This window comes from Littorina saxatilis, linkage group LG4 (genome assembly GCF_037325665.1).
Source record: "Littorina saxatilis isolate snail1 linkage group LG4, US_GU_Lsax_2.0, whole genome shotgun sequence".
NCBI classification, from domain to species: domain Eukaryota; kingdom Metazoa; phylum Mollusca; class Gastropoda; order Littorinimorpha; family Littorinidae; genus Littorina; species Littorina saxatilis.
This window is the reverse complement of record NC_090248.1, coordinates 67,906,511-67,923,517: the sequence shown is the minus strand read 5'-3', so window position 1 is coordinate 67,923,517 and position 17,007 is coordinate 67,906,511. Positions and strand designations below refer to the sequence as shown.

General features: G+C 39.9%; 2 protein-coding genes across 2 annotated transcripts in view; one reads left to right on the top strand and one right to left on the bottom strand.

Annotated features, from left to right (window-relative positions):
- Positions 1-30: 30 nt before the first annotated feature.
- On the bottom strand, positions 31-9,183 carry LOC138965457 (transmembrane protein 115-like). The gene is made up of 3 exons (XM_070337613.1): positions 8,461-9,183; positions 6,854-7,027; positions 31-4,854 (listed from the first exon to the last, which is right to left on the bottom strand). The coding sequence occupies exons 1-3, from the start codon at positions 9,162-9,164 to the stop codon at positions 4,611-4,613; spliced, it is 1,122 nt and encodes a 373-aa protein (XP_070193714.1). The 5' UTR covers positions 9,165-9,183; the 3' UTR covers positions 31-4,610.
- Positions 9,184-11,048: 1,865 nt separating this feature from the next.
- Positions 11,049-17,007, top strand: part of LOC138963703 (general transcription factor 3C polypeptide 1-like) — a 64,367-nt gene continuing 58,408 nt past the window's right edge. The window contains exons 1-5 of the mRNA XM_070335549.1: positions 11,049-11,122; positions 11,524-11,732; positions 14,060-14,214; positions 15,018-15,146; positions 16,426-16,555. Coding sequence (XP_070191650.1) covers positions 11,062-11,122; positions 11,524-11,732; positions 14,060-14,214; positions 15,018-15,146; positions 16,426-16,555 — 684 coding nt within the window. The 5' untranslated portion in view covers positions 11,049-11,061. The remainder of the gene's footprint in view (positions 11,123-11,523; positions 11,733-14,059; positions 14,215-15,017; positions 15,147-16,425; positions 16,556-17,007) is intronic.

Sequence of the window (17,007 nt, the reverse complement as noted above, 5' to 3'; positions counted from 1 at the left end):
ATTCTCAAAATCTAGGAACAAAAACTGTGCAACTTTTGAAATAAGAATGTTTATTCACAAAAATAAATTAAATCATTAACATTTGACCATCACTGAAGTAAACATGACCTCAACAATCATAATAATGCAAAACAAAGTAAATGTACATTAAAACAAAAACATGTCTGTTTTATAAGCCACAAGTTCAAGTTTCTACCTCCAAGCTTCACAAACTAAAAGTTTTACTAGGTAAAAGTATGTTCCGTTTCAAATACTATGATTATTTTTTATTTGATACCTTATACACCCTTCTAAACAACTAAACGTGAGACATTTTTAACATGGAATGTGAAATACCAAACAATGCAGATTCACTTACATTTCATGAAGGTTAGTATTTACTACAAACAAATAGTTACAACCCAAAACCAGGAAGAAAAGTTAGTAGTGGCACTTCCTCATGAAAGTCATTACACAATGTCAAGGTTGAACTTTCTTTGTTGTTCATGCTCGTCTTCATTGTAATATAAAAAGAGTTTTGTTTTTTTAATGTTCTGGTGTTATTACTTTCTATCTATTAACAAGAATTAAAACATTCTTGCGAAGCTAGTACTTTGAAGCAGATTAATAATCAAATCAGTTGATGCCGCAACCAAATGCACATAACCCTTTTAGCCCCATCTATTTTACTTCAAGGTTTCTAGCCTATCACTATCATTCCAACAAAACCTTAATTCGGCCTTCAGCCACTTGAACCAGTGGACATATTTTTGAAGATGAAAGCTTCCGAAAGCCCATCTTTTATTTGACATGTAAATCAGGATCGAGATATGCTGTCGCTTAATTGCGACGTTGGAGCTGTATGGGTTTATTAAGCCAATAACAGGATGACTCTACTATTAAAGCCATATGTACTCGATGACTATACACGCTAATTGCTTTACCAACAGCTGGAGACATGCTAAATTAAGTTCCCTGCAAAATATTGTGGTCTAGGACCCCTTCAATGTTGAGATATGTTAATTTTCATTTTGATCTGGATCGTCCTATTTATAGATTTGCCAACAGAGGTAGCGTTGACGCAAGGGAAATAACTCCGCGTCTTTGTTTACATCCAAAGTTTTTGAGACTCTAAAACAAGCTGTAATGCATGTATATGGTCCGCGCATGGCGACATATCGTCATTACATGGTCTTATGGTGCGTTTGACATCGATTATGGGCAAACTACACTTTGTAAACACGGGAGCGCGTACATATGCCTTTAAGCAGAGACAAAGTCAACATGCAGACAACACATATTTTATTCCTCAAAATCAGAAATTAGTCAAAAGTATTATTCATTATAAAAATTCTGCCAAAAGCTGTTAATGTATGCAGTCCAAGACCGATTAAGGAACACAACGAACTACGGTACATACAAAATTATTTCATAATATTGCGGCTTTTTCTGACATGGGTACAGAAGTACAGTACTCGTATAAATGAAGCTCTGAGTCAAATGAGATTGGTTAAGCCTTTCTGAATGTCCCATCAGTATGTGATACTAGCTAGCTAGCTAGTATGTAACAGAAAACATAAGAAACTACAAGATCAGCTGTAGACTATGATCACAATGTCAATGACTTTAATTATGGTTGCTGGAACAAATATTGTCAGAAAAGCTGTCTAATACAAGCATTAGATAGATAATAAATGATTGATAGTTAAATAAATATATTGGCTTAACATTTAAAACTTACAAGGCTATCCGCAGACTAACAACCTTCAAACCCAAACAAATATTTATATATATACTCATGCACTAACTTTAACAATAGTCATTCTCATCATGCAAAAATGAATCACGAGCTTCATTCTTTAGCTGATGGTCTTGCAACCATGTTTTAATTCAAACTGCGTCACGTATGTTATTAACTGAAAATCCCACCAAGTGTTTATAATACCAAAGTATAAAAAGAAAAAAAGGTTCATTAAAATAATTCACAGTGTATGTATCATTCAATTATGGAAATACAAACAGGCACACCCAGAGTAACATGTTTATGTATTCATACACTTCAGCATTCACACAAGTTCTTGTATGCATCCCAACTAAAACACAAAGCAATATAAAGCTTTCCCACTTGATTCATGTAAAGACATACCCTCGATTTTTCAACAAAGCACAAGTATTTTGTTTACACCCTTTGAAATGATAATATGTTTGACTTATGGATATACATGTACATACCTCAAACATATGATACATCAGCAGAAACAATGTAGTCTTTCTAATTAAAATGAAAGAAGTAGATGAAAAAAATCAAACTGGTGAACAGTTTAATTAGCGCCAAAAGAAGACAAGGAATAAAAAAAAGTTGCGTAAAGCTCAGATAGTAAGGGGAAACATGACAAGTCCTTTTTGAACTAATGATTTTGCAAAATAAAGTGACCACTTGGGTAAAAGTACTGCAAGCATTTACATGGCTAATAATGAAAATATATAGAATGGTTCATACTTCATAGGATAATGATCGCAGCCAAATAAATAAGAAAACACTAACTTGAATTACTTTACCCTCAATGCACACGTTTTTTTAAAGAGTGTGCTCTGTGAATTGCACATTCTGTAAAGACTTTTTAAGACAGTGAAAACGGACAATATACAAGCACCTGTTTTTTGATGAACTAATGAAACGATCAAACAATCTAGTATGAGCATTGTAGGTGGCAAAATTGAAAGGTTCATTACTGTATTAACACCTTTCACATTCTTTGGGACATCAACATGTATAGTGTACAAACACTGTCAAACTTCTAAATGATACAATTTCAGTCTGTATAGATGCAAACTTATACAAATTACTATTTTCCTTTAACCTTCACCGGATCACGATTTGGACTACACAACCCGGATTATGTGGGTCGCATACGGCCTATACTTTCCAAAGAAGGATTCAATGTAAAAGGTATGGGTCGTACACAACCCACGCCATCCGACTAGGAATAAATGTTTTGCTGCCTCTTTGCAGAGTATAGGTCGTACACAACCCACGTCATTTGAATAAGGATAAACAGCGTAAAATTCTTCACGTAATTCCATATAGGTCGTTCACAACCCACGTCATCCGGACTGTGTAGTTCAAATTACTTCATTGTTTATTTTTTTGTTTACAAAGATAATCTTTTAAAAGTTGGGCAATGGGAAGGTTGTATGGTGATTGGAGATTACATGAAGTCTCAATTAAAAACTCCAAACAGTTTTAGAGATAAAGACGATTTTGTGAGGCTCTGGGTCATCCACGACCCACTAAGTACGGTGAAGGTTAACAATAAAAAGAATACCATTTCAGCATGGTTGTTCTATTTAGTAAACACACATGTAAACTAATGTCCTAAACACAGCAAACTATGATAACTAACTTGTGATCTTTATAATTTTTATTAGGCCGACAAAAACATTTCTCTACAAGCTGGCAATATTTGCAAAACTGAGTGCACTTACCATATCTATTTTTCTTCAGAAAGGGGGCCTTTTGAACATAAGTTTTGCCAGTATCCATGCAACTTTTTTTTTCTTTGTCAGATGAACTCACAAATATGAATACAAATTATACGTATACAAGATGCTTAATAGTTCTTGCACATTTCAAACAAAATTTAAAGATAGGATACTATGGACTGTCTCAAAAGTGAAGAATATACTGTTACAGTAACACAGAGCAATGTGTATCAAACATATGTGCAGATTTGCTTCTGGGAAATGGTATTATGAACAAGGAAGAAGTCTGCCTTCAAGTTTAACCACATAGAAAAATATTTCAATTATGAAGAAGAGAGAGAGAGAGAGAGAGAGAGAGAGAGAGAGAGAGAGAGAGAGAGAGAGAGAGAGAGAGAACAATTAGAGAGACATTCTGAATGACTATGTTTATAACAACACATGTCTGTTTGTTTAGGGACCATTTCAAGAAACCTTGCAAAGGGAAAAAATCAACACCCAACATCCTAAAAAGTAAAATAAAAAGAAGTATGACAGCCTAAAATGTGGGAAAAAACTGTTATTAACACATCAAACCTCATTAATAACAAAAGGCGAGTGCATGTAGGAATTGCAGACATGAACGCAGAAGAATCGCCGTGTGGGGTTCTTTTAGTGTTACACTAAGAGGATCTTAAATCGCCTTTCTTCTTTCAATTCACAACTTCCATGGGGCTACTTTGGGATGATGCCAAAATAACCTTCAACATGAACATTCACTTAGTGGTACCTGCTATGCGAGACCCCTCCGATCAGAGGCCACCTCCAAATAAAGGACACTTTCTGCAGTCCCTTTCACTAAAACCGTGACCAAAGTATACCTTAGTGTTACCTGCAAGGCGAGGCCCCTCCGATCACGGGACACCTCCTGAAAAAGGACACTTTCTGCAGTCCCTTTCTCTTTAACCTTGACCAAAATATACCTGCCTAGACAGGCCACCTGCAATGTAGGGACGCTTTCAGCTGGTCCACAGGGTGACCATTCACGGCAGGTACAACTGTACATCCCCCTAACACTAAAACAGACATGGTTATGGAGATGGATAAGATCACAGAAACGTTGAAGCAAAGGTAGACTGGTATGGTGAGCACTACAAGCTGATACTGTATCTCTACGTTCCACCACCACCCTCTTTTCTACTGGGATCTTTGAATTCCGGCAGCGGCAGCTTAGCGGGCATGGCAGGCATGGGGGCGGTGGGCGGGGAGGACGTCGTCTGGATGGAGATGGAGGTGGGGGTGTCCTGGGAGGTGGGGGTGGTGGGGCTGGCAGGTGCGTCATCATCCATGGAAGGCCAGGCCGGGGCCGTGTCGCCTTTGTTCAGTCGGTCGTTCAGCGCCTTCAGTGCAAGTTGCCTGCAAGAACATCAACACTTTCATTAAAGGCTCTGGTACATAATATATCCAAAAGTATCAAATGGCTATGAGACCTTTCTTTCAACCCAAACTCTTTCAAATTTAAAGCCAACCATATCACTGTCATCAGGTGTGGAAATTTAACATTATTTTGTCTTAAAATGAGCATGCAAACACAAATTGAACTAATCAGCTCATCCCCCACCCCCTTCTTCCCTGACCATCCTCATCTCTCTCTATTGTCAGTTTTGCAACAGCTTTACCACTCTCCTTCTACCCAACACCCTCATCTCTCTCTATTGTCAGTTTTGCAACAGCTTTACCACTCTCCTTCTACCCCAAATGTCTTTGACTTTGAGTTTTGATGCAACTAGTTATTGCACAAAATGTCAACCTAGTGTATGGACTTCATTATAATGAGACCCAACACTCTATTACTTCCTCCACTCTCCCTCCTATAAAAGAGGGTAACAAGATGCATAACTTGTCCCTAAGGCAAGCTTTCTGTTAAGACGTTAAGCCCCCCCCCATCTAGTATTCGCATAACTTGTTGATAGCAACAGTACAATATCTAACTGACCTCTATACTTAAATTAAAATGATCAAGGCATGAAAAACATGCAAGTAATTTGTAAAGTGAGAAGACAAAGTACAAGTCGTGCAGTCCTTCATTGAAGTAACAACTACAACAACCAAAAATCTTGAACAAGTATGCAAACTGGAAGTGTTCTGATTCAATACAACAATAATAATAATATAATAATGCAAAGGGTAATCAGTTGAACATTTAATTCAATAGCAACAGACACAATATTAATAATACCTGTCATCTGCGCAAAGCCTTTAACGCAGACACAAAAAATATACTGCAGACAAACCTCAGTCAGTCTAGCTATAACTAAAAGAACTAAAGTTCAACAAGAAGAGCAAACGCTCGATCGAGTCACTTTCGCAGTTCTGAATATTATATGAGGCATCAGATGGACAGGAAGAAATTGCTATTCACAACACAATGAGTCACGTTCACATAAAATTTGAGCCCGGTCACTTTTATAGTTTCCGAGAAAAGCCCAACGTTAAGTTGTGTGTTGCCGAACAGAAAAGGCTAGTTATCTCCCTTGTTTTTCTGATAACGTTCGTAAAAGGCTACAGATGTAAATACTTTGATGTAAAGAATAATCCTACAAAGTTTCAATCACATCCGATGAACTTTGTCAAAGATATAAAATGTCTAATTTTTCCTTTGACGCTGACCTGTGACCTTGAAAAAGGTCAAAGGTCAACGAAACCATCGTTAAAGTGTAGAGGTCATTGGAGGTCACGACTAAACAAAATATGAGCCCGATCGCTTTGATAGTTTCCGAGAAAAGTCCAACGTTAAGGTGGTGTCTACGGCCGGCCGGCCGGACAGACTAACACTGACCGATTACATAGTCACTTTTTCTCAAGTGACTCAAAAACCATGAAGCAATGAAAGTTAGAATTTGTATACATGTATACGTGTCTTTTCTGTCTGACTACTTTTTAGCAATCACTTAGTAAATCTCATGTTTTGCATTCAAATCTTCTTTGATGTCACATACTGTAAACATCAATTTTGTAGCACCAAAGGGCCTGAAAAACAGTTAATTATTTGTGCAGCTTATCAAACTCTGATAGAGGCGCCTACTTTTTTCTGATAATAATCCCTCCTCATTTAACATGTGTGGGGGGAAAAGCACCCATGGCATCAGTATCAAATAATCCTGCAACTAAACATTCAACATATATAATCTGCATGTTTGATTTTAAATTGAGGCCAAAAAAAATAGTTTGATTATTTTATATGATTGAAAAAAAGACAACTGAAGGATGCCCGCCTTACAAAAATAGAAAAGAAATAACAAAATAAGAAAGGCAAAAAAAACAACCTCAGGGTTGAAGCAGCCTGCATGCAACTGATATAAAAAATAAAATAAAAAGTTCCAGAATTGACTAAATGTAAAACATTGGCACTCACTTTCTTCTCTCAGCATCGTGTGGCTCTGTGCCGGGCAGAGTGACGGTGATGGTGGTGGGGGAGCTGACGTCGTATCGTCGCTGCGGCTTCTTGCAGACTTTCACTCGGATCAGAAAGTTGAAGACTGTGTTGGACAGGATGGCAATCATCGGCTGCAGCTGGTTGGGGAAGAAGCTGCAAAAAATGATAATATTAGTGTCATCAACAACTCAACAAGGTAACTGTAGCTTTCCTGTCAGTACCTGCAAGGAAATGAGCAAAAAGGAAAGAAAACAAATTTTGATAAACACTGGACACACTAATTTAGGCCAAAAAAAAAAAATTGTCTGTTTAGGGTAACATGACCAAAAAAAGTAGGGTCGGTAGGTAGGTAAATTTTTTTTTTTTTTGGTTGTTTTTTTTTTTTTTGTGTGTGTAAATGCTATGTTGGCTGAACATTCACTTCTTATATTTGATGAATACATGTTTCAAAACTAACGTATAAATAAAACAGAGAGAAAGGGAGAGAAAGAAACGCCAAATGTCTCTTTTTAGCATTTTTACCTCTTTTTTTTTTTTTTTTTTTTTGAAATCAAAAAAAAGTTTTTGGGTCGGCGCCAAATCGATAGGGTCGGTCGGGTTACCCTAAACAGACAATTTTTTTTTTTTGGCCTTATACATAATATCGGGACAAACCTAACTTGCCCACCATGGATACTTAATTGAAACTGTGAGCTCAGTACAGAGTGCATCAATTTGATTCAAATAACAAACGGAGTGGCTCGGGATCCGGCAAGCCGGATCCGGAGCCCCCAGTATCTCACAAAATAGACCTTCCTATTTTTCACTCATCACTCAGCTTGCCTTCTTAGCTCAGTGGTTAGTGACATGCGCTAGAAATCATGAGGTCGCCGGTTCGAGCCCAGCCATCGCCGTCCATTTTTTCTTTTTTCTTTAAAAAGATAATCTGTTTTACTTATTTCCCCCCCTCTTAACTTTCCTTTGCTCTATTCTTTATTCCAAGCATTTTGGTGATCGAAGTGAGATCGCAACAACAAAGCAGCTTATATTACGAGTCACTCAGTGATTCGGCATTGCCCGGATCACTGAATTCGTCCGCGAGGCTAGATTGAAGCAGCATTAGTTAATACAAAATGCAGGAAATAAATACTTAACATGGAAACAAACAAAAAACAAGTTTTATTTATGACAAAAGATAAATCTACTTTGCATCGAGATACTTCGACAGAATCACGCGGACACCTGCGAACGAACCGCATCTCTCGCTATGGTCAGTCGCTAATCAGTGACCGCGCTGTTGCCGAAATACACGTCTTTCTGAATCCAACATTGATCATTATCAATCTTTCTCCACAGTTCTTTGAATTGAACAGCGATTAGAAACTCATACAAAACACAAATCATTTACAGGGTGAGCAGCTATGTAAGTGCCGGTTCCTGAGCCTGGGGGCTCGAGCACCGACTCGCCGGTGCTTGAGCCCCCAGGCTCAGGATCCGGCTTGCCGGACCTCCAGCCACGGCCAACAACAAAAAGTCTGCTGACTGATAGATGGGTGGTTAATATCTGTCAGTGTCATACAAAACTATCCGAATAATGTTAAGGTTACCTTGCGAAACTAAAGTTGTCACCCATGTCACCACGGTTGCCATTGCTGTGCTTTTGGTAGAAGCGCAGGTAGATCCAACTGATGAGGATGCCAGAGCCAAACATGCAGGGGTAGTGGCCTGGTAGTGCACCAAGCATCTTCAACAAGATGGTGATCAGCAACAACGCTAGGGGGATGTGCGTGTTGCGCATCTTGCCGATCGGCATATTGGCCACACAGTGGTCAGGCATGACTTGCTTGACCGCCACGCAGAACCCTGCGATGTAGCCCGCCATACCATAAATGTGGACATCGAACAAGTAGTCCTCGTTAAGCGTTACAAGGTAAGTCACGATGTAGAGCAGAGCAGTGACGAAGCCAACTCCAAGATTGACCACAACGAAGAAGATAAGCATGTCCGGGGCGCCCCACAGCGGCTCCAGAAGCTTCCCACACAGAACAACGACGGCAATATCAGTAATTACGTGCCAGAAATGTAGCTCCACGAAACAGTACATGAAAAAACTGTAAACACGGGCGTTGGGTGGCATCACATAGCCCGGAGTGACCGTCATAAAAGGAATTGCTGAAGTGACGAACGACAGTAAGTAACCAATAACCACGGCACATGCAATCATCTTCACCACGACGCTGCTGTTACCCACAGCAGCGGACATTTGCTCCTTCATAAAATGCATCTTACTGTTAGGCATGGGAGCCGCCATCTTGATTGACGAATCACCCTTGACGTCAACTATCCTCAAACAGCACGTTTCCCATTCGTTCGCATTCTTGAATTTAACGTATATGTCAGAGTTAGTTCCCTTCTACTTTTGCTCCGCGCTGGAAATGTGTGTGAGTACTGTTCACTTAGTAGTGACTTAGACTTAAAACTCGTTTTCTCACAGTCTTTTTTGAGGTCATGCTGGGAGATTAACAACCAATTAAGCTCTGCATTCATACACCAAACCGTTGCGATCTTATTGTATTAGAATGAGGGGAAAGCATTTAACACTTTTCATGTCACTTTCACTAGTTTCACTTTCAGTGCTGCGTGCAATCTATTTCATCACATTCCTTACCACTCAACGTAAAATAAATTTCACCTTACAGTTTGTGCACTCCAATGAACCCTCCGGTGTTAAATTGTGGAAATCTTGAACTTTAGTGTGTTCAATTAAAAGCTCAGAATTCAGAGGCACCTAAGCCTCCAAACTTGCAGAACCTCACGGAATGAACTGTACCTTAGTGTACGAATGCATTTCGTGAACATGCGTCAAAGACGGAATTATCCGTTCAATCCGACAGGGGGCATTACTTTATGGTGTAAATAATGTCCCTTGGTGGAAAACGTAAGCGTTTTCGCGTCATTTTTGTCGATCAAACAACCAAATCAATTAATTATGCTTAATAAGTTTGGAGCTCAATCTTTCAATTAATTTCACGACATATGTTCTTTGACTTGTTTACATGGACTTGTATCAAAAATAAGTAAAGAATACCACTGAATTTTGAGCTATGAATTTAACACACTAAAGTTCAAGATTACCAAATGGTAATCTTGAACTGAAATCATTTCAAATCCAAATGGGATCCTCATAATTTCTAGCTCCCTCCTCTAGTCTAATAGCTTCCCCCCTTGCCCATCACTTTTTCTTCTCTTGCATAGAAGCTTCAAGTACAACTGGCTCCCCCCCCTCCCGACACACATTCCCATGAAAAGAACACACACAGTTAGCACAGAACACACAGTTACATACTATCCTGTCAACCTTTTTTTAATTTCACATGCAGTTTTTTCAACTGGAATCTTTTTTATCTTCCCCTTCCTCCCATATCTTCTACCTTCTATGATCTAATCTACCGTGTTGACTCGAAAAAAATGAAAAGCTCTTAGTCTTGAGAGGTCTATTTGGGATATTGATAAGAATTAAGATCCTATACCCGATCCTATCCAGGTTTCCCAATTGCTTCGTTTCCGGCCGATTTATGTGGAGCACGTGATGCGCACAAAAAATATTGGCGGTCTAGAAGTGTCGTCTGCGCAATGATCGCGGCGGCGCCCGCGGCTTTCTTGACCGCCAAGGACAACCGCGCACGTTGTGAGACGTCATTCGTTAGACCTCAATACCAGATAGGACAATATAAGGGAGAGAAGAAGCATGCAGGGACATCTATAATTCTTCGCACTGGCTATTCACTCAGAGTGTGTACAAAATTCTGACCCCTGTATACACTCCGGCGTTAACTTCCGTTCGCGAAGCGAATTTGCCATTCGACACCACTTTTTACCCCACCTATGTTGACCCATTTTATTTTTTTAGCCGAGACCAGCTGTGCTGCAGCAGGTCACTCAGAATTGTAATAACTGTGTAGAAACTGTGTATCAACATGCTGGAATGCAGGCGTTAGATCGAAGTTACAGAAAGCGACTGAAGCTAACAGTCTGGTGCGGATATATCCGTACCTGGTCAGATATAGAGCTATATGAGTGGATATATCCATACCAGGGAGACAATGAGTTAAATGCACCTTTTATGTTTGTGTTGTCAAATGGAAAGTGTTATGAATTTACTATTTATTGTTATTTTGTGATATTCCAGGGATAGTGTAGTTGGGGACATGGCCAACTGCAACTGCAATGATACACTGGTGGAGGAAATTGCCTTGGAGGGGCTTGAAGGTAAATCAGTGTGCAGTTATATATTATGGTCAAACTTATTTTTGATTTTAGCCCATTTTAAATTAATGCTAGTAATTGTTTTTATTTATTTACTTAGTTTTAGCTATTTTGTTCAGTTTTGTTTGATTCAGTGATCCTCACAGGATGTTGATCTTTGGTATTTGACCAAGTTGCGTGATAGTCTTATCCCAGGTAAAACCCTGGCCAGATCTGAAAAACGGAGCCAAGGTTTTTGTCTGAGAAGGGATGTGCCTTTAAAATCGTGATACATTTTGAGTTTATGAACAGAAAGTCTGAGAAAGCAGGATGTTCAAAAGGGTGGTCTTAAAAGGGAGGGGGGGGGGGGGGTCCACTGAGGGCATACATATATATAACGTGTTCCCATCTCTGTCTCTTTACAGGCCTGACCCTTCCCTCTCTGTGGGTGCGACTGGAAGAGAGAGAAGATTTTCAGCTGACGCTGAATGAGCGGGTGCAGGCGTACCTGTGGGAAGCAGTGGTCAGTCATGATGAACTGACCTTCTACCAGCTGCCAGAACCTCGCAAAGATGTCGAGAAGTTTGAGCGCTTTCAGCACATGCACACCGCACGAGGGATATACCACCATCCAGTGCGTCTTGTATTTATTTTATTTTATTATTTTGTTTCTTAGACAAGTTTGACAACTTTCACCAGGGAACACTGGTCACTGGGTATATAACCTAGTGCCAAACGTTCAACACAGGGAACACTGGTCACTGGGTATATAACCTAGTGCCAGACGTTCAACACAGGGAACACTGGTCACTGGGTATATAACCTAGTGCCAAACGTTCAACACAGGGAACACTGGTCACTGGGTATATAACCTAGTGCCAAACGTTCAACACAGGGAACACTGGTCACTGGCTATATAACCTAGTGCCAAACGTTCAACACAGAGAACACTGGTCACTGGGTATATAACCTAGTGCCAAACGTTCAACACAGGGAACACTGGTCACTGGGTATATAACCTAGTGCCAAACGTTCAACACAAGATCTCCAGGGAACACTGGTCACTGGGTATATAACCTAGTCAAGTGCCAAACGTTCAACACAGGGAACACTGGTCACTGGGTATATAACCTAGTGCCAAACGTTCAACACAGGGAACACTGGTCACTGGGTATATAACCTAGTGCCAAACGTTCAACACAAGAGCTGGACAGAGGAGGTGCAACAAAAAGTTACTTGTAGACAAAAACTGTGTTTTGTGAATCTTTTAAAAGCATGTAGAAGAAAAAGATGAAGACCCCCGCGGGTTAGGGGGAAGAATTTACCCGATGCTCCCCAGCATGTCGTAAGAGGCGACTAACGGATCTGTTTCTCCTTTTACCCTTGTTATGTGTTTCTTGTATAGAATATAGTCAATTTTTGTAAAGATTTTGGTCAAGCAGTATGTAGGAAATGTTAAGTCCTTTGTACTGGAAACTTGCATTCTCCCAGTAAGGTAATATATTGTACTACGTTGCAGGCCCCTGGAGCAAATTTTTGATTAGTGCTTTTGTGAACAAGAAACAATTGACAAGTGGCTCTATCCCATCTCCCCCCTTTCCCCATCGCGATATAACCTTCGTGGTTGAAAACGACGTTAAACACCAAATAAAGAAAGAAAGAAAAAGATGAAGTCTTTTATGTTTTTTGAGAAAAAGACAATCATTTAACGTTCTAAGAAGCAATCATTTTACGTTCTAAGAAGCAATGGTGTCGGACGTAAGATATTGCGACAAATTCCAACTGCTTCAAACAATCGGTTAAAAAGATTTTATCAAATCCAGTTCTTCATATTTTTTGCCTGCATTGCATTTTTACCGAGACAGTGCTTTATCATTTTTTTGTTTTTCAAGGCAAGACTCTGTTCATGAGTAAATGTGATAAGTTTGCATAATGACACATCTTATTCTTACGTCCAACTGCCTCATCTTTTGCTTTGAATAAATCGTAACATTTGAAAGCAAGAGTAACTGCACTTAGTGTTGAACAAAGAATTTCTCTTTCATTTGATTGAATTTTATTGTATTTTGGGTGGTTTTGAAATACATCATCTTCTTCTTCTTCTTCTTGTCGATCTCTCAGATGTACAGAAATACATCATGGATGTGAACAAAGGCAGTATCCAACATGTTCGCCGTTCAATTTTTGTTCGGGTCAGCGATTTTAAAAAATATCTCCAGAACCACTTTACTTGAAATTATCAACACTGTATATTCAATCATACTCCCGCACACTCCCTGCACGTGGAAAGCAGCACCGGCACGGTTGGCCTAGTGGTAAGGCGTCCGCCCCGTGATCGGGAGGTCGTGGGTTCGAACCCGGGCCGGGTCATACCTAAGACTTTAAAATTGGTAATCTGGTGGCTGCTCCGTCTGGCGTCTGGCATTATGGGGTTAGTGCTAGGACTGGTTGGTCCAGTGTCAGAATAATGTGACTGGGTGAGACAAGAAGCCTGTGCTGTGACTTCTGTCTTGTGTGTGGCGCACGTTATATGTCAAAGCAGCACCGCCCTGATATGGCCCTTCGTGGTCGGCTGGGCGTTAAGCAAACAAACAAACAAACAAACAAACAAACATGGAAAGCAGCACATTGATTTCATCATTGTTTTGTGGGGATTAGATGACACAAGCACCTTTATGTGTATCTTTTGGCACCAAGTCGTACATATATTAAAATCCAGTGTGTCTTGTAGTTTGATTGATTTGTTAAAAGTTTGACCACAGTTACATGCACTCATTAATAGATTTCATCAGCATGAGTGTCCTAAAATCAGGATGAGGAGTGAGTCAAAAGCAAGGTGTCGTTTCCTGTTTGATTTCTGTTGGTGCAGGAGAGCCATGGAACAGAACTCTATGGGTTTGAACCTGTTGTTGCAGGAGAGCCATGGAACAGAACTCTATGGGTTTGAACCTGTTGTTGCAGGAGAGCCATGGAACAGAACTCTATGGGTTTGAACCTGTGAATGAAGGAGGTGTGGTGGGCAGCTGCACAACTTTCAAAACACGCAAAGATGTCACTGGAGAGGTGCGAGACGAAGACGGCAACATCTTGTGTTCCTACGAAGATGCAATGGAAAGGTAGATTTGCATTCATGTCTCGAAGGTTGTTGTTGCTATTTCCGTAACAAGTCTTTTTTTTTAAGGGACTGGGTTGTTAGCCCAGTGCCCAACCCCCAACCTGGAGGACTAGTGGATTACGCTTTGTCAGACGTGACCTGTCCGGCTTGGGTGGCCCTACTAGGAGACAAATTTCCCGCCGGCATAGCTCTATGGATCGCTGAGGCACGCAAGCCCCTCGACCACGTCAAGATGGCAATCCATCGTCTCTAAGGTTAACAGAAGGAACAAACATTTGGTCAAGAGAAATCTTTCTTTTTTTTTTTAAAGTCATTGACTTGTGTTGGCTTTTGAGTGTTGAAGGTGTTTGAGCGTTCATGCACACACTATTAAAATTAAATGTTTGTTAATCAATATGCATGGGTATGATTATCTACTGGCTTGTTTGAGTTTTGTAGGTGCTGATTTATTTCAAAATCCCCACCAAAGTTACTCAAATAAATGTCGGTATGTATGCACTTCACATAATATATAGAGATGGGGACAGTTGTCTGTTGAATATTTTTTTCAGTGGAAACAAGCAGAGAAAACCAGTACGTGTGTGAATTAACAAAATCTGTCAAATTTTGTGTTCAGGATATATGCTTGAATATATATGTTCTGAAGACAAAAGAGCAATCTTCTGATTTAGCCCCGTTTGAGACACATCGTCACACTGAATGAATCTCAAAATGCTTTTTTCAGTATGTAATGTCACTTCCAGGGGATTATTCGGGAGACAGCAGCAAAAATGGTGTTGCCAGTACTGAATGAATTTATTTCAGGTGGGGGCGGAGCCTGGTGGCCGTGGCAAGCCAATCACAGCGCAACGTTGTGTTGACTGGCAGCCCAATCACACTGTCGTTCGTGAACGAGGGTGTAATACAGTTCTGTCTGCTGGAAAGAATTGGAAGGTTTGCTGTGGCTGTGTGTGTGTGTGTGTGCTTTCTTGTGTGTTTCCTTGTGTATTACTGTGTGTGTGTGTGTGTGTGTGTGTGTGTGTGTGTGTGTGTGTGTGTGTGTGTGTTTGTCTGCAATTGTCAGAAAGCAACCGTATAGAAGCAAACATATTTTTGCAAGTTTCTAACTTAATATTTAGGTCAGACCAGCAATATAAATGGTATTGTCATAATTCTGTTTTCAATAAAGTAATAGCGTAAGTTATCGTTGGATGTGGCTGTGATATCCACATTTATCGGTCACAATGTTAAGAAAAGAGGAAGCATATCAGATCGAAGTATTTTTATTGTGCATTGACACTGAATTTTATTATTTTATGCTGTTACTATTTATGTTTGATGTTGTTTAATGATGTGATCTATATATGTATGCACCACACATTAAAGGTGGTCGTCTACATTTTTGCTTTTTTTCAATAATCTTATGTATAGATTTCGCTAAAAAGTTATGTCAGATGATGAATGAACCATGGGGAAAAAAGTTATAGAAAAAAAAATACATGTAAAAAAAGATTTTATTTTTGGGTAGCGTGACTCACGCTTCCAATATTTCGTTTTCTGTTTGCTGAGAACATGTGCTTTGCCTAAAAATACTGACCAATCAAATTCATGTCACTATGCTTATAGCCACGCCCAAACAAGTGCAGCATAACACTGGAGCGCTGTCCACGCTTTTTTTTAAACACACGCAATGCACGGGATTTGAGAGGAGTTTTGCGCTTGGCATTTTCCAAATAAGGATATCCTACTATGAGTACTACGCTGGAATACTACAATGAATTTTCAAACGGCTACACTGGCTTCGTCTTTCCTGATCGAAAGGGGGTGTATTGTTGATAATTGTAGATAATAGACTCTGCATTTTAATGGTCAAATGGCGATTTCGGTATAAAAATGTAGACAAGGACCTTTAATGGTCAAATGGCGATTTCGGTATAAAAATGTAGACAAGGACCTTTAATGGTCAAATGGCGATTTCGGTATAAAAATGTAGACAAGGACCTTTAAATTATCATCTGAGATAACACAGTTTTCCATGGCTATGTCTAGTATTTTTGCAGAAGTCTGTTGTTAGGGGGGATGTGTGAAGCTTACAGCTGTAGTCTCATTCTTTTGTATGTACAAGTCTGGTTGGAGGGATTTTCCAAGCTTACAGCTAGAGTCTCAGTGTGGTGTTTGTTGCAGAAGTCGCAGGAATGGTCTGACCAGAGTCTCAGTGTGGTGTTTGTTGCAGAAGTCGCAGGAATGGTCTGACCAGTGGCTCCTTCATCCCTAACTACAGCACCTCCCCTCTTGGCCTGCCGGTCAAGACGCTCTTCTACAACTTTCAGATCCTGGCTGACCGCAAGCTGGTCAGGAAACAGGTCAGTACAACTGACATTCTTTTTATTCTGCATTCCTGTGGTTTCATTATGTCTGAATTTGCCTCATTTTCAAGAATCCCTCCTTTCTAGATCGGATTTGCTTAGATTTGTAAGGTCCTAAAAGGGGGTTCCACTGTACGTATTTTACGGTTTGTGTCCTGCATAGATTTGGCGTGCAGTTACAGGCACTAGAGCTTGGTCAAGGTCCTTTTTGAGACCTGATTTTTTTCCGATCTTTAGAGATCTTTAAAGGGGGGTCCCACTGTTTTGTGTCCTGCAGAGTAGGCACAGAGTCTAGAGCGTGGTAATGAGACCTGAATTTTTTCACATTTTTGCAGTAACAGAGACTAGAGCATGTTCAAGGTCCTTTTTGAGACCTGAATTTTCTCATATATGTTAGAAGTCTTGAAAGGGGGGGATTCCATTGAAAACTTATTTGTGATTTCTGTCCC